This window comes from Stegodyphus dumicola, chromosome 4, assembly GCF_044657685.1.
Source record: "Stegodyphus dumicola isolate Sdum_Otavi_A_Nest chromosome 4, ASM4465768v1".
In the NCBI taxonomy this organism is placed as follows: domain Eukaryota; kingdom Metazoa; phylum Arthropoda; class Arachnida; order Araneae; family Eresidae; genus Stegodyphus; species Stegodyphus dumicola.
In genome coordinates this window covers 77,224,333-77,246,711 of record NC_140771.1, presented here as the reverse complement: position 1 = coordinate 77,246,711, position 22,379 = coordinate 77,224,333, and the positions used below count along the sequence as shown (strand labels likewise).

Genomic DNA, 22,379 nt, shown 5'->3' with positions numbered 1-22,379 from the left:
GGTGGCCGAATCTAGAGGACGACCTTGCGAACTGGATAAAGGAGCAACGAGGAAAGGGAATGGCAATTTCGACTGTAAAAATTCGCTTACAAGCAAAATTTATAGCAAAACGAATGAACATAAATGATTTCAAAGGAGGTGTAGCAGATTTCTGAAAAGAAAAAATATTTCTGTGCGTACTAGAACAACAGTCGGGCAACAATTACCAATGGACTGGCAGGATAAAAAGGCATCTTTTCTAAAATATATGACATATATTATTGACAAAAAAAAACTTCTTCGGTCACAGATAATAAATATGGATGAAACGCCGTTAGCTTTCGACTCTCCTTCAAACAGAACTGTTGATGAAACTGGTGCAAAAACTGTATCTGTGCTTACGACGGGGCATGAAAGAACGTCATTTACATGTGTGTTAGCTTGTGCCGCAAACGGTGACAAGCTAAAGCCGATGATCATTTTTAAACGAAAGACTATTCCGAAGGGAGATTTTCCTAATGATGTAATTATTTGTGCAAACGAGAACGGCTGGATGTGCGAAACAATCATGCATGAGTGGCTACAAAAAGTTTGGCAGTGTCGTATGGGATCTTTTTTCCAACCAAAAGGGTTATTGATAATGGATTCCATGCGTGCTCATTTACTTGAGTCAGTGAAAACCAGATGTCAAAAATTGTCTACGACCGAAGCAATAATTCCTGGTGGTTTGACAAAAATCTTACAACCGTTAGATTTGTCAGGTAATAAATCCTTCAAAGCTGAAGTCCGAAAGCGGTGGGAGTGTTGGATGAGTGAAGGATTGCATACGTATACCAAAAGCGTTAAAATGCGTAGAGCATCTTATGAAGAAGTTGCAAAGTGGGTAGGAAGTGCGTGGAAATCGGTAAAAACATCGTCAATAATAGCAGGGTTCAAAGAAGCTGAAATTATATCCTTAGATAAAGAGACTGTAAACCAAGAGGATGAATGTGACGATCTGGAAGACTTAGATCAGGATTTACTAAATCTTTTTAATTCAGATGGTGAAGAATCAGATTTTGATGGCTTCATATGATGTATAGTTTGCTGTAGTTTCTTTTGTAAGTAAAATTTAAAATTTCCTTTTGTCATCCAAATTTAATATTTCGTTACTGCAATTTTTTATAATATAGTCTGAGTATTACAAATATGGACTTCTTTAGTGGGTAAATATAAGTATATACGTGAAGGTAAATATATTTTCCATATTTCTTACCTTTAATTTATTTTTGAGTTATGGTTTCATTTCATGCATTTTTCTTAACTGGTATGTCATATATCAGGACTTAGGTTGAGATTTCGCATCTATACGGCCCACGACGATGTCACGCTCTATTTAATCTATTGCGGCGTTTACGCTGATGCGGCGTTTCTGTGTAATTTTAATTTTTTTCCCGCCATTTTTCTCGAGTGCGGCGTTTACGCTGATGCGGCCTTTCTTCCGGAAATTACGGTACGTAAAAATTATAAATACAACTTTTTTTTATTAAACGTCTTTGGGCGTGAAATAAGACTGGAATATAAATGGCCGTTTGTGGAAAAGATTATTATTTAAATATGTACAATTGTTACGCATCCAGTAAATATCTCGTTTTTAGATTTAAATATTCCCTTTAATAAATAACTAGAAAAATTAAAGTCACCTATGTGCAGTGTTTATAGTTGAAAATTAAAAGTATTATTAATTAAGGCCTTAACATATTGAATAAATTAAATCATCATATTGAACAAATTAAATTAACAGATTAAATGGCTTCCAAACTCAGCGCAGTTTTTTTTTTTTTTTTTTTTTTTTCAAATCTTAAAAAATCTCGTTGATAATTAATTATGTTGCCGATAACATGTTTAGAGATACTGGAGTCCTTATTAATTAGTGTACTTATTTTAAAGTTGAACAGTCTTCTATTGTCAAAACGTAATTTATATAGAGAAAAGAAAGTTAATGCAAACATTAATAACAACAAAAACCATTTTTTAAACTAAAATAGCAAACCAAAAGAACAAATGATAACGCTACTATAGCAACAAATGAGTTTTCAGGGCTAACATTTCGGATATAATTCGAATTTTCTTCGTCATTTGCAGGACTGGAAATGATCAATGCGACTGTTAGCCGTTGACCGTGGCTTTGAAACAGCAATTTACCTGAATTTAGGAGAGCTGTAGGACGTTGGCGGCTATGTACACATAAGCGCTAAGTGCAGCCGCAATCGGCTAGAAAATTTAATCAATATGGCAAATTGTTGTGGCTACCATGGTGTTTTACTCTTCGATTCCATCGCAGAAGTAGACGCTAGCCCAAGCTGGTTATAAAAATTTACTGGCAGGCAGAGAGAAGATTTACTATAATGTAGTGCTAATTAATGGCTGTGGGAAACATGAAATGGAGAAATGCAAAAATCCATAAGTCTTTGTTGTACCCAGAAAAGGGGCAAAGGAATAACAATACAAATTAAATGCAAGACAATATACACTGCTGGCCACCCAAATTGCAACACCAAGAAAGACAAGAGATATCGCAACAAAATTTATTTAGTAGATAACATGTTGACCAAGCATCAAATGATTAAATTTATAGACTTCTGTGAAGTGTGGTTCCTTCCAGAATCAGTAGCCAGAGTAGCCGCCATTGTTGGAGATCACCGTTGCCACACGCCTCGGCATTGATTCAAAGAGACTTTGAATGTGTTCTTGGGGTACAGCAGACCAAGAAGCTTCCACACGTTGCCAAATTTGATCTGGTTTGGCAGCTTGGGATGTAATCTGGGTCAATCGTTCAGCAACCATGGACCACATGTTTTCTATCGGCGAAAGATCCGGAGAGCGAGCCGGCCAGGGAAGCAATTCAATCTGGCGATTGAGAAGAACACCTTGGACAATGCGTGCCACGTGTGTTCGCGCATTATCCTGTTGAAATATGGCTGTGGGCAAGCCCTGAAGGTAAGGAAGGACAACTGGCTCCAACACCTCGGAGATGTAGCGCTGGCTAATTAAAGTACGGACAATGCGTACCAGAAGAGTACCAGTGATATCCAATACCGCCCCATACCATAATACCCGGTGCAGGACCAGTGTGGCGGTGCATAACGCAGCTGTTCAGCATCCTCTCTCCACGGTGTCTCCAGACTTGAATCCGACCATCGTGGTGTTGCAGACAGAAGCGTGACTCTCAGTAAAGACAATTTCATTCCATTCTACCGTCCACATCCTACTTTCATCGCACCATTGGCGGTGGAGACGTCTGTGGTTCTGCGTCAAGGGTAGACGAAACAATGGACGTCTTGCGGACAGACCATTCTGCTGTAAACGGCGTCGAATAGTACGCGCAGATACTAAATGATGCGTTAAACAGACTGAATGTGCTGTGCTATGGTTTGTGATGTGACTGAGCGATCCGTCACCGCCATGCGCACAATGTTCCTGTCATCACGTGAAGTGGTTCACTGAGGTGAATGCGATCGAACACGTCGTTCCGTCGTACCCTCCTGCATCCAACGGTCACATATCCGCATTACAGTTGTTTGGTTTTGCCCAAAACGACTACAGATTTCCCTGAAAGATAATCCACACTCTCGGTAGGCCACTATCCTTCCTCTGTCGAACTCGGATGCTTGAACAAACGATGATCGCTGTTTACTACGAGGCATAATTGATCGTAATTTTGGGAAAAAAAAAAAAAAAAAAAACAAGAAAAACATAATTGCCGAACTTGAAATTGTCGAAGACTCCAAGCCTTAAATAGCGCTTTGAAGTGGCGCCACAGGCGCGCGTGATGTGCGTCTGCGCTGAAATTTTAATCATTTGCATATCTGACCTTCGCTAACGTATGTTGTAAATTTCCTGTTATTTGCATGCTTCCTTCAGGGTGTTTCATTTACGGTGGCCAGCAGTGTAGATACTAAGAAAGAACTTATGAAATACGCATACAGGTTCAATCAGAATGTAGATTAATATCCAGCATTGTGATCAATTGTGCGTTATCTTTTAAAGGTATTTTCGACATCGCTCATTTAGGATCGTAGTCTAACTGAGTAATCAGTGGCGTAGCTAGGGTGGGGCAAGGGGGACATCTGTCCCCGGGCGCAGCATCCAGGGGGCGCCAAATTGATGGTACGAAATTTTAGAATAAAGTGTTTTCCATTCGTGGGAAACAGAAAGGGGCGCAAAATCTCCAGTTGTCCCCGGGCGCTGAAAACCCTAGCTACGCCTCTATGAGTAATATGGGCATGAATAGTGTTAATGATTTTCTTGAAGAAAATATGAGAACTTGTAAGAATATAACCTTGTGCATGTGGAATTTCAAGATCTTGAAGGAGTCGTTGATTTTGTACAAACCACAGTGCGTTAGTGATGATTCTCAGAATTTTGTTTTGAAATATTATGATTCTTTTCTTATACAGTCTTGGTCGCTGTTACCACAAAGCACGGAGTAGAATAAAATAGAACGAATTAGAATAACATAAAAGGTTCTTCTGATGCTTAACTCTAGGTTTGAATTTCTCCTTATGAGACTGTAAATCGCCAAGTAAGCAGCGTTGGCTTTGTTTAAAGGACATATTACGTACTGAAATTAATTCAAATTGTCTAAAACCACTAATTATTTAATAGAGTTTGCATTCAGGAGAGTTTGATTCTAATCTTGAGGTTTAGATTTACTTGCTGGTTCTTCTTGTAATATTTAAACAGGACGACGCTGCATATATCTGCATTAAGTTGAAATTTCCATATGTCACACCAATGTTCAGACTGAACTGTAAATTATCATTAAAAATTTGCTCAATTATTTGAGCTGAAAACCATTTCTAATTGCAACTGCTCTTAAGTAGTAGTTGAGTTCTTAATCAAAAGCTGACTTGGAGGAGAAAACTTAAAGTATGCTAAAAACAACAGAATAGGCAAATAGATGAAGATTTCTGATACACAGTAAGGCTGAAGTTAGATGTAATTCGTGTGAACAGGATATCAAAGACTGGAAAGAAATTGGGTGTCTCAAGTTCAAAAGTAAACTGAACAGGAGGATCACTGGAATTCATTTATTGACAGGACTTTATTTAAATCTTCTTTATTGCCGTGATCTGTTGCACAGTAATAAAGAATGCAAACGTTCGTTGGCTACATCATCATAATGAAACGTTCATCATCATGATGAAATGTCCGGGAGAAAGTTATTGTATCCAATTATTAATAAAAAGTTATTAACAAACTCTATACATAAATTTTAATGGTTTATTGATATTAATTCTTGAAACTCAGAAGCTAGAAACTACATAGTTACTACATAGAGAGCAAGAGATAGCGATAAATTCGAAACAATGGGACGGAATGGAATACTGCTTTTATGAATTTAAGGAAGAGCATGGTGGAATTCCGCAGTCGGTGGGATAAGAAGTTTTTAGAAGTGATTTGAAAGGATTTGTGAAGATTTAATCGCAATTCTTATTTTTGAGAGGTTCAACGGTGAAAGATCTTTAGAGAACAAAATTACATGGGCCTCCATTTAAGCCTTTAGCTACACCATCGATGCAAGTGTTTTTTCGATGACAACTGTTTGGTAATCTTCATTGGTCTTTAAAATGATCATGTCTAAGCTAGAATAAATTTCGCATGAAGTAGCCTTTCCCTTGGGATAAAAACCGTTTATTGTTAAATTTTATTTTAAGGAGAATAGCATAAATAATAATTTCTTTCTGTGTTTCTGGAAACTTACTGAATTTGAAAGCGTTTTGAAGGGAAACCGAAATTTAGAAGATTTTGAGGATTGTGAGAAGTTAAAAAAATTTATTTGAGAATTTTTTTGTGCCCGTAAGCATGTTATTTTAGTTCATATTGAATTCGTTTCAAAGCAGATGATTATTTTCTATTCATTGTCTTTGATTCTGTGCTGTTTCTTCTTGAGGTGTATTCACTCGAGTTTCCATTTTCTTGAATTTTACTTTCCACGTTTGCCTGAATTTTACTTTCACCGAGTGAGTTTTTTTTTAAAGTTTGATTTATACTTTACCCGCTTCGAAATGGTTGTTTTTATTTAATTAATGAATTTATTTTTGCTTAGTTTTTCTTCTCCTTTAGAGTTTCCGTTGCTTTAATTTGCTTATATGTTCATCTTTTCTTTTCTTTTTTTAAATTAATACTGATTTTTTTTTAAGTTTGATTTTATTGGGTACTTAATTCAATATCTGCTGATATGTTTCTTTAATTTTCACCTAGCCTTCAATTATTAAACGTTCTCAAAGTCTCAATCTACAGAAGTTTCTAAATCATCTTCATTTCCCCTTGTAGAGACATTAGATTTTTTTTTTTTTTGAAGCAGGAAAGATGAAAAATTAACAAAGCCTTCTCCGGGAATCGAACCGCGGACCTCTGGAATACCTGCCCAGTGTGCAGACCACCACACCACGAAGGCACGACAAGAAGATGGGAGAAATACCTTATACGCTTCAAGTGTAACCGGAAACCATTTTCCCAAAATTTCATTCATATAAAATATAATTAAAAACCAACCTATGGTGCCTTCAAAAAATCTTTTAATTCTTCCAAAATTGAATGTGAACTACACAATTGCCACCTGAAACTTGCTAATTTGTACCCAGAATTAGCTGTCATAGAACAAACATTTTGGTCTAAAATTTAGATAGTGGTTACACGCCATAAAAACGCCTTTGATTCGAGATTTCAAAACATTCTTCCGCGGTCCTCTGATTTAAGTATTTCAAAACGTCTTCCCATTCTAAACACTAATCGCACAATCAAAATTTCTAATATTAGTTTATCTGAAGAATAGAAGACAATTCTCATGTATTCTGTTTATTTCTTTCAAATTTCAAAACCTTCTATTCCAAAATTTTGATTTTCATGAAGAAGCTTTGAAATTCCGTAAAATTTCGATATAGAGACAGAAATGACTAAACATTTTAATACCCTTAATATGAAATTTCAAAATTATAGCTAAAAGCTAAAAGTTATTCTTGTACTTAAATATTATGTAACTTAACTATTACTTTTTAAAGTATTTTCCTTTCACGTTTTTGGAAGGAGTTGCGTCTGAAGCCGTTGTGCAATATGCACGAGTAATGTTAAGAGCAAATGGCCTTTGGATGGAAGACAGATGTTTGATCTTTCGCCCCTGCATGGGGCGAAAGATGACCTGAACCACCCATCTGTCTTGCAATTTCAGCATAGGAAAGACCACTTTCTCGTAACACAATAATATTACATTTCTTTCTAGGTGTCCAATCTACTCTTTTATTTGATGTCATTGCTTCTTGACTAAATATTAAAAATTTTTACAAAAATTCCTACTTGTAATTGCAGTGTATAAGAAACAGGTTCTCCTTCTACAGAACAAAGCAAAATAATGAATTACTTCAAGTGTAAACATGATGTCAGCTTCTACTGGCAGTTACATTTGATTGGTTCTCAGAACAAGAACATTGATTGGCCAGGAAAGCTAGACATTACAAACCACTTCATAACTGTGTTTTTTATTTATATTAAAGTACATATAACTTTTTTTGTATTGCAAATAATTGAATTTTGTGTTTTGTATTGAATTCAGTAATAAATTTTCTCTAAAATGATATATACAAATTTTCATTTTGCGAAACGTAACATTTTCTATAAGCATACAAAGCTCAAAAACATAAAAATTTCCAAAAGTGTCCACAATTTTGGCCACCACTGTATAATAATCTTAACATTGAATTTTAAACATAAATTGACATCCTGTTGACAAATACTTTAAAACTATTTAAGCAAGAATTGTTCGTACTGGAAAGCAATCTGTTAAAGGGTATTGTAAAGCAAATTCTTTGAGATGCGTATTTAAGAAAGTAATAAAGAGTTTTGTTTTGGAATATATATTGTGGAAATTAAGGGTAAAAAAATCTAATAAGTATAATTAAAATAATTATTCCCCTTACATTTTATAATAAGTCAGTTACAAGTTTTAAATAATATTTAAAAAATAATCCTTACTTTATTCCCTTTCAGAAATATTCAGAGAAAGTTAAGTACTATTTAAAGTATTTCGCTATTAAATTAAAAGGTGCTCTAATTTGAAATGGACCGCATTAATAGAGCATTAATTATAAACTGACTTATAGTTTTCGATTTAAAAAGCTAAAAATTTAGAAGCTAAAAAATCATGTCATATTTGAGAAAGTATTTGAGGAAGAAGCTCTGTAAATATATATTCTACTTTATTATTTTATAACTAAACTAATTTCGCAGAATTTTGCGGAATATTAATAGTATGTAATTAAACTTATTTCAATAATTCCTTTATATATTATATATGTTATTATTATTTCAATAGTCCATTTATATTATATATATATTATATCAATAATCTCTTTATATATATATATATATAAGTATATAGATACATACATATATATATGCTTATTCTTTTATAAAAGTAATATTATAAAATTATTTTTCATGAAAAAGTTTAAATGAGCTTTTGAGATCTATAAATGTCAAAACCGTACTTAGTCAAGCATGTGTTTTTAAATGTTCTCAAAGTTAAAAAAGTTTCCAAAATTGATGTAGTGCTGTTAATTTATGTGTGAAACATTTCACTAACCTGAATCTACCTCATGAACTCATTCTGTAACTACGTTAATATGCACTCACCTTCTATAATGCATCATAATTTTTTTTCTGTTTCTCATCTGATATACCATTAAGGCACATTCGTCATATTCGTAACAAATCTCTGATTCATTCCTCTGTAAAATACAATTTAAAACGGTTACTACATGCAATGCCATTTTTCTCGATGAGAAATCTAATATATTTACATGAAACAGTGGTCGAAGAGAATTTATAAAAATCATTCAAATATCTGAATTTTCAATTATTCTTTAAAGTTTACAATTAAAACTATTCGTAATAAAAATAAGCTTAATGGTATAAACACTAATTTTTACTATATTTCAGAGCTAATATTGTTAACGTTTAAGCTTAAAGTATTCTGTTCATAAAAGAACACGATATTTTTGCAGTCCACGGAAAAAAAAGAGTAAAGAACGTTTTTAATATGAAGTGCATGAGATTTGTGTGTCTCTGAATATATGACTCTTCACAATAAATGAAATTGTATGAACATATATTTATTTTATCCAATTTGATGGCATTTTTTAGCGTTTTTAGCTGTGTGCAAAAGGATGTACCGGGGTGCATTCTTTTACAATGAAATTTTTGGAATTATAATGAACAACACTAATATCACAGAGATAAAAACGACGAGAAGAGGCAGTTGTCTCGGACAAAGAAATTGAATGCGCCGAATTAACTAACGGAAAAAACTGAAAGAAAATTCTTTTAGTTACGGAAGTTATTGCTATGTAGATACACTTGAAATACCCAGCGTTTTCAGTATATAAAAGACGGTGGTGTTGATATTATTTTTTATTTTATTTCTTTTATTTTTTCTATCTTCTATTTTTATTTATTTGTTGTAAAGGGTTCGTCTAGCATCATTTGCCTTTTCCTATTTCATTCAGCAAGTAGCTATCGATAGCAAGACATCGATCGCATCAGTTACTTCGTCTTGCCTTTGAACTTTTACCAAAATTTAAATCATTTTGTATAAATTGAAAACATAATTTCCGTTACATAAATACATTTAGATATACTTTTTTTAGGAAATCCGTTGGAAAATTTTGTTCTTCAACTTGAGAAACGCTAATTTCATCGTCTTCGTACAATTGTTGTTCTACTGATTCTTTAAAAGCTTGTCGGTTGAAAGAATTTCGTCAGATATAGCGTGTAATAATTCTTCAGTATCCTTCAGTATTTATGTTATCTAACCCTGTTTCGGTAGCTAATTCGATAATTTCGTCGACATCGACAATGGATTTTCTTCTGTCACCGGTCTTAAACTCTTCCATACTCCTTTCAGACTTTCTCAGTCATCTCATTCGAGGAAAGATTGATGTTGTATACAGCTGTGTTCTCAAACTCGTGGCATCCGCAAATAAATTTTGATTATGTATCTATTGCAGATACGGTACTTAACAGTTTTAGAGACATAAAAGATATAGGCGAGCTTTGCGCGACTGCTATTGAAGGAAAAAAGTAAAATGAATTGAGCTTTGTTTTTTCACTACATGCTTGTACTTCAAGCTACGACAATGTGGGAAAATTTCCCATTAGTACAAGCAATTTAATTGGCAATCCAAATTTACTCGGCACAGTAAATTTCATTTGCCCGTCGATAGCTCGCAGAACATCAATATTCTAAAATTTCTGTTTTTCCGATTAAAGTCGGTTATTTAGTGATTAACTCAACATATTAGAATTACTTGAAATAAATGCTAGTCTAAAATTTAATGTTTAGCCTTCAGTGCATTTGAATTACAAAGTATAACGAATAGAAATTTATTGTGGGTATTCGGTTTAAAATTTTAAACTTCGAATAATATAAATTTGAATGTTTTCCTTTGCTTTATTATTGTTATTAATTACATAAGTTTTGATAAATACCTAGTAAAATTTAAAATTTATTTATGTAATTATTATTTTTTCCTTTAAAAATGTTTTTAAATTTTATTTTAAAAAGTACTCTGGTCCGTCAGCTACATTCGGGTGGTGCATTCGGTCGAATGCAATTTGAGTTGGAGTCTACTGCTCTGTAGCATATACAATATTGTGGTTTTTCCAAAGATCTCTAATATATATTTATCTTCTTCACCGGTTTTTATCCATCAACTGTCGGAATGTTCGCCGCAGATAATAAGTTTTATAATTTGATATTACTACCTGATCCGAACGGAGTTGTTTCTGGCGGCAGGAAAACCATTTCTGCTAAAATGCATTCTGTTGAGCCAAATACGTTGAATGGCTCGGAGCATTACAGCTTCCGGGTTTAGTTTTTTAAAAATCCGCAGAAGCGTTTAACAGAGGGCGAAAATGTTCGGTGAACCAGTTCTCGAAAGTTTTTATAATGATTCAAACTTGTAATTGGATTGCCAAATTACTGGCAAATATGATTTTAAAATTCCCTTCAACGATCTTGGGGTTTTGTAATGATAAACAAGCAGTGGTTTTAACTTAAAGCCTCCATTAGTGTTAGCCCTCAGTAGAAGTGTTAAACGATCTTTTGCAGCTTTAAATCCTAAACCAACTCAGCAATTCTGATATCGTGTGCGAATTCGAAAAATACCAATAATACTGCAAAATACTGAAATAGCATTAAGCACAGTTTTACCGTATACATGTAACTATAATAATTATAAAACTCTAATAAAAATATTTTACATAAAATTAAGTATATACAGATTGCTTTTATAATTATATTTAATTAAATAATAATAATAATATATAATTATTGCATAGATATTTACCTCATTATTTTATCTCAATGAAACATATTCAGGCAAAATTAAAACATATTATCTTCGTTGATTGTAATTTTAGATAGAATTAAGCATTCAAGTTTCAGAACTTTGAAAATAAACTGCTAACTGAATTCTACTCAAATTAACTTCTAAAACCAACTTTATAATAATTCATCGTTGATGGATGAAGGGCACAAAATAGTGCACGCAAAACTTTTCTATTAAGGATGGCGACAAGTACTAAATATGGCCTTCTATGAGGCATAGTTATTAGTAGCCTCAGAGCATCTATTCAGTTATAAATAATAAGGCTCATAACTGCCGATAAAATGTTAAAATGCTCGCTGAATGAAAGTTTTCGCTACTGAGCAGTCGATGAATGAAATTCAGTGAGAGAAGGCAGTTGATGGAAAGAGATATTTATTAAGTTCTGACTTGTGTAATACTAACTTAATGTTTTTCAGACTTGCGATTGATCACTGTCTGCGGAAATGCGAGAAAGTTCTATGAAGGTCTTAAATAAACCTTTTTATTTAAGGTTGAACTTTACCAAAGCACAAACAATTTGATTATAGACCCAATTTGAAGGCACAACTTGTACATATGATCAAATTCTACCACTTGCGGACATTAACAGAACACTGAATTTACAATTTAAAACGGATTCGTAGTGTGTCAAATCTGTCTAACTGAGCTTTGGTTCAAAACTTTTGATGGCTTGATTTAATTTCGGCTAGTTAAATGGCTAATGCCGTATACTAACGACTGGGCGAGAGGGAGTAAAGCAGCGAGTGATGCCAAAAGCTGTATCTAAAATTCTCAAATCTTTTTGCCTTAAATAGGCATAATTCGTTTGCGTCCTTGTGATGTTTAATGAAAAGGAGAAGTTATAGTACAGATTGAAATTATAAAAATGGGCTAGTTAACATAAAATATACTCTATAATTTTGATGTGCAATAATGTTTCTAGAACTAAATTAGTTAATTTTGTTGAAACAGTTTTCGCTGATATTAATTGTAATTAATAACGTGTAGAGCCTTTTTTTTTTTTTTTTTTTTAGTCCGAAGGGGAGTTTTGTCCCTGAAGGACTATTGTTTTCGTTTTGCGATTTTGCGTAGAATCACTATAAACGGAGAATCACTTTTCAAACTGTTGCCACCAAATGTTAGAGTTCTGCATTATATTTTAAGAAATTAAATAATGAAAAATCTGCATAAATGTAGTTATATTTCTCGCATTGTGATAAAACAACGGTACATAGAGCCATCGAATTTTAAATAACGTAATCCTCCTACGAATATGGGCATGTGGAAACTATAAATTCTTCAAGAAAGCAAAAGCATTTATCTTTACGATCATGCTTTTATCATTTATTTATTTACCATCTTACTTTATCATTTGTATAGCAAAGCATAAAAGAAGTTATAATACAACACAAAATATTTTACTTACTTCAAAGATTAAAACCGTGGGTACTGGCCGAGAAAAATCCAAATCTTGAAGGGGAACATCCGCAACCATTATATTGCAAAGAAATGCTACAATTGTCACCAAAGTAAAGATCAGCTTCATTATGGAAAATCTAAAAAGCAATAAATAACACAAATGTTGTTAATATATATTTAAGCAAATTCATGGGACTTCTGAGTAGCCAAATTTGCCAATGGAAACATATGGTATTTTAATGCTGAAGCAAGAAGCTGATGCACAAACACAAGAATGCTTGTAAGAAACATTAGAAAGTAACATAAGAAAATACACAGCTTTAATCAGAAATAATTACAATAATTTCTTAAAACAATAATGCACAAAAGCAGTGATGGAGGGGTAGCAAATTCAAGTACATCACTCACAGCTGCAATAACAGATGAAATTCTGGTGAGAAGTTGCTTATCAGACAGACAGAGAATTTCAAACATGAGCCTTCTGACATGTCATTAGGAAAAGAAGTCATGTCGTGACAGATTGAGCAATAACGGAGGCCAATATGGAACTACCTCTCATTCAATTCATGTACCTGAAAGTTTATGTGCAGATAGTTCCTCACGTAATGTCAAAAATGAGTTTGCGTTCCATTATGCTAGAATCACTTGAGCATCCGCATAGCTGCTGGAACATTCTCCAGCAATTCTAGCAATATTTTGTGTAGAGAAATATTTCATCCTTCAAATAGGTCTGACATAAAATATGTCCCAGTTAGAGGATCGTGGATGATTCTTGCCCAAACCTTCATGGAAAATTTTTGCTGACATTAAAATAGGGGGAATTGCCTACAAATTGATGCTCACTCATTTTCGTCCCTTGTGAATGTTAAATTTCCCGTCATGTGTTAAAGTGAAGGAATTCAACAGATTGATCCCTTGTTTGATACCAAAGAATGATATTATGAAATTTTATTTAAAGCTATTTGAAAGGTTTTTTAACTTTTAAATAAGTTGAAACAAAATGTGTAGCGTATTTAGATGAGGTTCTACCTACTGATATCCCAAAATTAATAGCAAGAGAAACATAAGAATAATATCAAACTTATCGATACTTTAAGGATCTGTTGCTGAAAAGGTTTAAAATTAATGCTGATAAATTTAAATAATAATTTTATCAGCAAACACAAAATCCCTGCTAACATTTAAGAGATATAATTACTTTGGAATTACTTCTTCGTGGAGTGGCTTTCAGAATTTGAAATGAATAATTTGGATCAGTTGAAAGACCTTATTATCGTAGATCGAACAGAAACGAAACCCATCAGAACACAAAGATAGCTTTATTTTTGACTCGATTACCAAGAGTTCATTTAGCGAATTGCTAGATAAATTGCACATGTATGAAAATATAAGAGACGCAATGCAAAACAGTCCTCTACCTTCCATTAAAAAGAAACTTTTCGCTGGAAGAGAGAGACTTCCACGTGTAACTTCAAGAGAAAGGATTACAACGCATCTAAAGTCATAACATATTACAAAAAGCATATTATGGATGCTGTAATCCCAGATTTATTGAGGAAAAATGTCTCACATGCATCATTCTCGCTGAAAATAAGGAATGAGTTCGTTTCGAAAAACCAACTGAATTCTTATATATCGATTGGAATTCAAGCTGTTGTCTTGAAATTAATGACAAATGGAATTTGAAGAATATCATGCTTATCATGAAGCTGGCTTTAGGGCGAGCTATTTAATTGTAAGAGAAATTTTATACAAAATATATAAATAATATATAAATAATATATATATATATATATATATATATATATATATATGGGAATCATGAACGTCCGATGCTGAATTAGAATACCAGGATTATGACGTCATCAGCACCGCTCAGCGCAGTAAGAATCATCCGGGACAGCGGGAGATCGCTTTCAGACGTAGATGTGAGCAGACGGCTCACTCGTCTTCAAGGGTTGCATTAAACAGACGGTCTAATGCTGATTTTCGCCTTTAGCTGTGATGACTTTAGATGATCATACTATTTAAAACTAGCTGAACTAATATATCCCTATCAATGCCGGAGGAACTCTGTGTAAAGGACTGTCTGTGCATCATTATGTTAATCCTGCATACCGTTAACTTCATCTTTACTTAATTTAATTTTTCTTATTTTATTTCTTATCTTTAAATAAACCATATTTAAATCGTATGATGCTGTTCTTATGATCTAATTTAAAAAAGAATTCTACAAAAACTTTGGCGACGAAACGTGCGGCCTCGAACTCGAAATGTGCGAGTAGCAGAACTGTGCTTTGAACTGACTGAGTGAACTGTTCTCACAAGTTATTCGATTTATTGGATTACTCGTATAAAGTGTGGATTACCCTTATTGACGATGATCATCTGTCGGGTGAGTACAAAACTTTCTTTCCAATATGAAGTTAGTAGAAATTCCAGAATTGGAAGCAGCTTTAAACAATAGTAAAAGTTCTGAAATCAAAGTTTGCATAAGCTTATTTTTAATACTGATGGAGATCGAAATAACCGGAAAAGATTACGTGAATTTTCTGGCTTTATATTTAAACCAGATTCTGAAGAATTTAATAAGAAAATAGATGCAGTGCAGAATAGTTTTACTTTGAATGAGTTAATTAAAGTTTGCAATGTATTGTGCATAAATTCAGAAGGTTTAAAAACGGAAGTCGTAACCCGAATTGTCTCTTTCCTATGTGATTTATCTGTATTATTTGAAAATATTTTGCATGAAGAAAATAGTGATATTGAAGATGAAACTATTAATAAAATTTCTGAAGTAATGCTTGGTGATAATCAAAGAGACAATCCTGGTTCTAACGAGTCTCAAGTAAATAACAGTATGCAGCTTCCAATTCAAGATCATTTTAAACCTCATCTTAGTTTTTCGGATATCGAAAGTATTGTTAATCCTTTTTCTGGTAATGCATATGAAAATGTTGATAAATGGATTGATGAATTTGAAGATGTTACAAATTCTTTGAAATTGAGTGATTTGCATAAATTAGTTTTTGCTAAAAGATCGTTAAAAGGTAAAACGAAACTATTTATTCAGAGTGAAACTAAAGTTAATGACTGGTGTAAGTTAAAAAAGCTTTAAAAATCTGAATATGGTAAAGCTCTTTTAATTCTGCTGAATTGCATGAAATGTTATGTAAGCGTAAATTAATGCCTAATGAATCTTTAGATGAGTATTTTTTGAAAATGAAAGAAATGTGTTCGCGAGGTAACATTGAAGATGCTTCATTAATTAAATATGTTATTGATGGTATTCCCGATTCGGTGGTGAGGAAAACTATACTGTATGGTTGCGAAACAATAACTGAATTTAAACAAAGGCTTAAAATTTATGATAAAATGAGATCGGACAATGATAAGTTTAAAAATCCGAAACCGAAAGTAGACACTCAAGTTAAAGATAGTAGTAAGCTTTCGTCATCAAACCGAAATCAATCTAACGTTAATAAGGTCAAATGTTTTAATTGCTAGGAATTTGGGCATCTATCAAAGCATTGTGTAAACAAATCGAAGGGTATAAAATGTAAAAAGTTTGGGCATTATTCAACTGACTGTCCAGAGCAGACCCCCGAGAAACAAGCTTTAATTCAACGAATTTTTGACAAGGATAGAATTATGAAGACTGTAGAAATAAATAATCATTTAGTTGATAGTCTAGTTAACACTGGTTCAGATGTAACGATATGCAGCGTAGAGTTACACAAGCAGATTGGCTCTCCTAATTTAAATTGTAGCGATATTACATTAAACGGAATTGAATCAAAGCAAACGTACCCCATCGGCTTTTTTATTTCTGATATTTCAATTGATAGTTTTTCACTTCGTACGAAAATTTATATTGTTAAATCATTATTTAATCAAATTGTATTAGGTTTGGATGTATTGAATCAGTTTAACTTCTCTTTTACCCAGAATGGCCTTCAAATAATTTCTCATCGGAATAAAGGTAATGTAAACTTGATAACTGCTGAGTCATATCGAAATTCTAACGTTCCTTGCGTTATGTTAAATTTGAATATTGCTGTGTCATTGAATAATGTTTATGATCCTTCTCAGTCGTCTGACGTCTCCGTTAATGTAAACAAAAACCCCGAAAGCGGAAGTAGATCGACGTTTACTTACCTTTCCGCATCTGGTGAATGTTATTTCTGTCAACGAGATTGATTTATCGCATATTTCGAATGCAGAACATAAAGAAAGACTGTGTAATTTAATTAATTCGTACCAGCCTCGGAAAAATAGACAATCTGACTTCAAGATGCAAATAAATTTATGCGATGATATTCCTGTCTGTCAAAATAGAAGATACATGTCTTCCGCGGAGCAAAAAATTGTTGACGATCAAATTAAGGAATGGCTGAAAGAAAAAATAATAAAACCTAGCAGCTCTAACTACGCAGCTCCTATTGTTTTGTGTAACAAGCGTGATAAATCGAAACGATTATGTGTAGACTATCGGAGATTAAATAAGATTATTAAAGACAAATTTCCACTGCCTTTAATTCCGGAAGTACTTGATCGTTTAGAACAGTCAAAAGTCTTCACAACACTAGATTTGAAAAATGGCTTTTTCCATGTAGGCATAGACAAAATTGCACCAAATATACCGCTTTTGTAACACATAATGGTATTTACGAATTTCTTAAAGCTCCTTTTGGTTTATGTATTAGTCCAAATGGTTTTCAAAGGTATATGTATTCAGTATTTCGTGACTTGTTAAATGAAGGTGTACTAATTATTTATATGGATGATATAGTCATATCGGCTAATGATGAAGTTGAATGTTTAGACAAATTAGAAAGAGTATTCAAAACTGCTTCGGAGTATGGATTACAAATAAATTTCAAAAAGTGCCAATTCTTAAAACGTAAAATTGAATTTTGGGGACATGTAATTGAAAACGGAACTATTCGACCATCACCTTCCAAAACTGTTGCTGTTCGAAACTTTCCACAACCGCGTAACTGTAAACAACTTCAAAGCTTTTTAGGACTAACGGGATATTTTCGTAAATTCATTCCTCAGTATGCTAAAATAGCTAAACCTCTTAGTGACTTACTTAGAAAAGGTATTGGTTTTAAGTTCGATTCCGAACAACAGGAAGCGTTTTGCAGATTAAAAGAAATTCTCTCTCAAGCACCTGTCCTACACATATTTAGGCAAGGATATCCATTAGAACTCCATACTGATGCTAGTAGTCAAGGCTTTGGTGCGGTATTACTCCAATTGTCTGATGATGGTAATTATCACCCAATCCAGTATATGAGCAAGAAGACTTCACCGCAGCAAGAGAAACTCTGTAGCTACGAACTAGAAGGCCTTGCAATAATAGAAGCTCTGAAGAAATTTCGAAACTATTTGTTAGGGACTAAATTCAAAATTGTAACTGATTGTAGTGCTTTTCAGAAAATTTTAGATAAGAAAGATTTAACTCCTAAGATTGCGAGATGGGCAATGTTTATTGAAGAATTCGATTACGAAATTGTACATCGTTCAGGAAGCCAAATGAAACATGCTGATGCTTTAAGTAGAAATGCTTTAATTTTAACATCATACATCTCCGATATAACTGAGAAAATTCGGTTAGCACAACAACAGAATGAAGATGAACATGTGAAATTGATAAAGAATTTAGTTGAGAAAGGAGAAGAAAATGGATTCTTCGTGAGAAATGATATTTTGTACAAATTTGAAGATGGTAAAGATCTGCTAGTAGTGCCAGAATCCTTACAGAATGAAATCATACAGAAGGTACATAAAAACGGTCACTTTGCCGTAGATAAAACTGTGAATGCCGTAGAGCAAGAATTCTATATTCCCAGACTGAAATGCAAAGTTGAAAAAATAATTGCTAACTGTATAGAATGTATACTGTACAACAAGAAGCAAGGAAAAGCAGAAGGATTTCTTCATCCTGTACCAAAAGAAAACGTTCCTTTGAGTACGTACCATATCGACTTTATTGGACTTCTTCCATCAACGAACAAGAGATACCAACACATTCTGACTGTGGTTGATGCTTTTACGAAATTTACTTGCTTTTATCCAGTGAAATCACCAACAACAGACTGTATTTGGAAATCCAGCCAGAATCATTTCAGATCGAGGTAGTGCTTTTACATCGAAAGAATTTTCAGCGTATTGTGCAGAAGAAGGTATAGAACATGTCAAAATTACTACCGGTATTCCAATAGGTAACGGACAGATTGAGCGAATTCATAGAATTTTGATTCCTGTTTTGTCAAAATTATCACATGAGCATTAAACGAAATGGTTTAAGTATGTTCCAGATGTACAGAGGATAATCAACAGTACAACTACGAGAAGTACGAAATATTCACCGTTTGAGCTTCTCATAGGCACGAAAATGAAGAATAAAGAAGATCTGAGAATTAGTGAGATATTGAATGAAGAATATCTAAAGCAATTGATGCAAGAACGGGGTGAAATAAGAGAAGATGCGAAAAACAACATTTTGAAGATACAAGAACAGAATCGTAAGCAATTCAACAAGAAACTTAAGAAACCGAAACTATACAAGATTGGCGACTTGGTAGCCATTCAGAGAACTCAATATGGGACTGGCTTGAAACTACAACCAAAGTTTCGTGGACCGTATAAAATCATAGCTGTAAGATCAAATGACAGATATGAAGTCGAGAAAGTAGGATGCCATGAAAGACCGAATTTGACATCTACTGCGGCTGATCATATGAAGCCATGGTCAAATTGATTTGATGTTTATATCAGCTCAAAACCTAAGGACCTGATACTCATTTTTCTTTTTTTTTCTTTTCTTTTTTTTTTTTTTTCTTTTAAATTATCTTTGCAGGTACATGATAGTGATGTCCATTCAACAGACATCGAGGACGATGCCTCTTCAGGCTGGCCGAAGCTGTGGGAATCATGAACGTCCGTGGCTGAATTAGAATACCAGGATTATGACGTCATCAGCACCGCTCAGCGCAGTAAGAATCATCCGGGACAGCGGGAGATCGCTTTCAGACGTAGATGTGTGCAGACGGCTCACTCGTCTTCAAGGATTGCATTAGACAGACGGTCTAATGCTGATTTTCGCCTTTAGCTGTGATGACTTTAGATGATCATACTATTTAAAACTAGCTGAACTAATATATCTTATCAATGCCGGAGGAACTCTGTGTAAAGGACTGTCTGTGCATCATTATGTTAATCCTGCATACCGTTAACTTCATCTTTACTTAATTTTTCTTATTTTATTTCTTATCTTTAAATAAACCATATTTAAATCGTATGATGCTGTTCTCATGATCTAATTTAAAAAAAGAATTCTACATATATATACAGCAAATACAAATATCATATTAAAACAAGGAGTGAACTTTCATAAGACGAGTATGACGATGTCATTGCCAAGACATTGTTTTAATGTAGATTCTATAAGGGCCAACTAGGAGGATAAATTTTAAGTACTTAGTTGTATTGCCATAGAAAAAGAGTAACCGTAAGCTATTACGATCAGATTTCCTAGAAGTTAGAATTGATTTTCAAATGGTTCTTTCAGAATAAACTATGTAAGATATTTGGTTTTGCTGAGGAAGTTATAAGGCATTTTTTCCCTCCTTTCCGCATACCTTCGTGGTGTAGCCGGAAGCACATTCAACTTGTATTTGGGAGGCCCGGAGTTCGAACGCCTGCGAGGACAGTGCACATTTTTCATGTCATTTTCATCGAAAAGGCAATGTCTCTACAAAAGAATCTTAAATAGCTTGAAGATTCATATATCAGCGCTGATGTTTATTCCTGCTTTTGGGTCAAGGTAAAGGAAAGCATTTAACTGAAACACTGAAAGGAAATCTGAACGCCCTGTCGAAAAGAATATGAAACTGTATTCCAACCAAGAAGCGAAGCAACACCTTATAGAGCTCAACATAAATACCGTAAGGAATTCTCTTGTTTCTGTACTGTCATACTTCATGTCTCCATTCAAGAAGAGATTTTAAAGAAGTAATTTCATGCCCGAGAATTCATCGCTGACAACGACACAAGGAGATATAAAAAGGTTTTCCCTGAGAAGAGCGAGAACTTTTCTGCTGGAGCTATGTGCATGTTGGCCCGCTAGAACTATCACTCCTCGTACATAATGCGATAGAGCATTCTTCCTGAATGGTGGTTGATGAGTCATAATTTCTAAGTTGTTTCGTTTTCAAGTTGGGAGTCAGGTTGGGAGAGCATTAGAAATGGCAATCAAAACTTCAAGATTTCACAAAACATAGAAATAACATTTATTAACAATAAACTTAATGATATAGTATGTTACTTCCGCCTATAGCGGTGATGAAACATAATCAAGCATAAAAAAAGTATGACATGCGTCATTCTTCATGTTCAAGCGTCAAGTGGAATATTTTTCATCGGCGCGCAGCAAGAGCGCCACCTATCTACAGAAAAGACGGAACATACTCCGCCCCGATGAACATTGGTTCCTTACAACAGTATTATAAAGATCTTCAATTTTAGATTTAAACAAGTTTCCAAAACGCTCAACAGTATATCATATAAAATAACAATGCATAATGACAAATTTAAATTGAATAACGTTAAATTTAGCACAAAATCTACAAATAAAACATATTTATAATCTCTAGAAGGAAAACAAAATAATGAAACTGCTAAATTACCATAATCCACAATTGTGGTCCATTCTCTGAATCTGAAACATAATTGAATTAATAACAGTAAAGACACAAATTATGAATATACAATTAATGTTTTTTAGAGTCTTATTCACTCAATGGTAAGCGAGGAAAGTTTATGTATAGGACGCTTCATTTCGCCCAATAAAGTTTTTAGTTTCACAACACGACCTTTTCCATCAGCACCAGGATATAGTTCAATTACTCGTCCAAGTCGCCACTTTAATGGAGGCAAATTTTCGTCCTTTATTAAGACTAAGTCATTGAGGGCTAAATTTGGTTTATCCTTCAACCATTTGGTACGCCCTTGTAATTGTGAAAGATAATCTCTAGACCAACGTTTCCAAAAGCTTTGGAAAGTTTGCTATGTCAATTTCCATCTTTCAGCAGGGGTTAGCTTATTATTTGTAAGATCAAGTTCAGGAATTGCTGTTAATGTAGTCCCAATTAGGAAATTTCCAGGTGTTAAAGGATTAAAATCTTCAGGGTCACATGAGATGGAAACTATTGGCCTGAAATTCAAACACGCCTCGATTTGTGTAATTAAGGTGTGAAATTCTTCGTATGTCAGAACCTGGGTCCCAATAGTCCGCTTTAAATGAATCTTCATTTGTTTCACTCCAGCCTCCCAAAGGCCTCCAAAGTGAAGGGCAGCAGAAGGGTTGAAGATCCATTGAATATTTTCACCGCTCAGGTAGTTTTGAAATGCTTCCTCAGAGGAAAATGTAGCTATGTATCTTCTTAATTTTCGATCAGCCCCAACAAAGTTGATTGCTCTATCTGAAAAGATTTTCTTGGGTTTTCCTCTGCGCGACACAAATCTTTTCAGAGATGCTAGAAATGCTTCAGTTGTTAGATCACT

The 22,379-nt window shown here is 33.8% G+C and overlaps 1 protein-coding gene across 3 annotated transcripts in view; it reads right to left on the bottom strand.

Annotated features, from left to right (window-relative positions):
• The window catches only part of LOC146997585 (uncharacterized), an 83,667-nt gene that overhangs the window by 2,216 nt on the left and 59,072 nt on the right, over positions 1–22,379 (bottom strand). For all 3 annotated transcript variants that reach the window (XM_085815112.1, XM_085815110.1, XM_085815111.1), the window contains 2 exons: positions 12,814–12,943; positions 8,653–8,747 (listed from right to left, as the gene is read on the bottom strand). In XM_085815112.1, coding sequence (XP_085671238.1) covers positions 8,653–8,747; positions 12,814–12,933 — 215 coding nt within the window. In that variant the 5' untranslated portion in view covers positions 12,934–12,943. The remainder of the gene's footprint in view (positions 1–8,652; positions 8,748–12,813; positions 12,944–22,379) is intronic.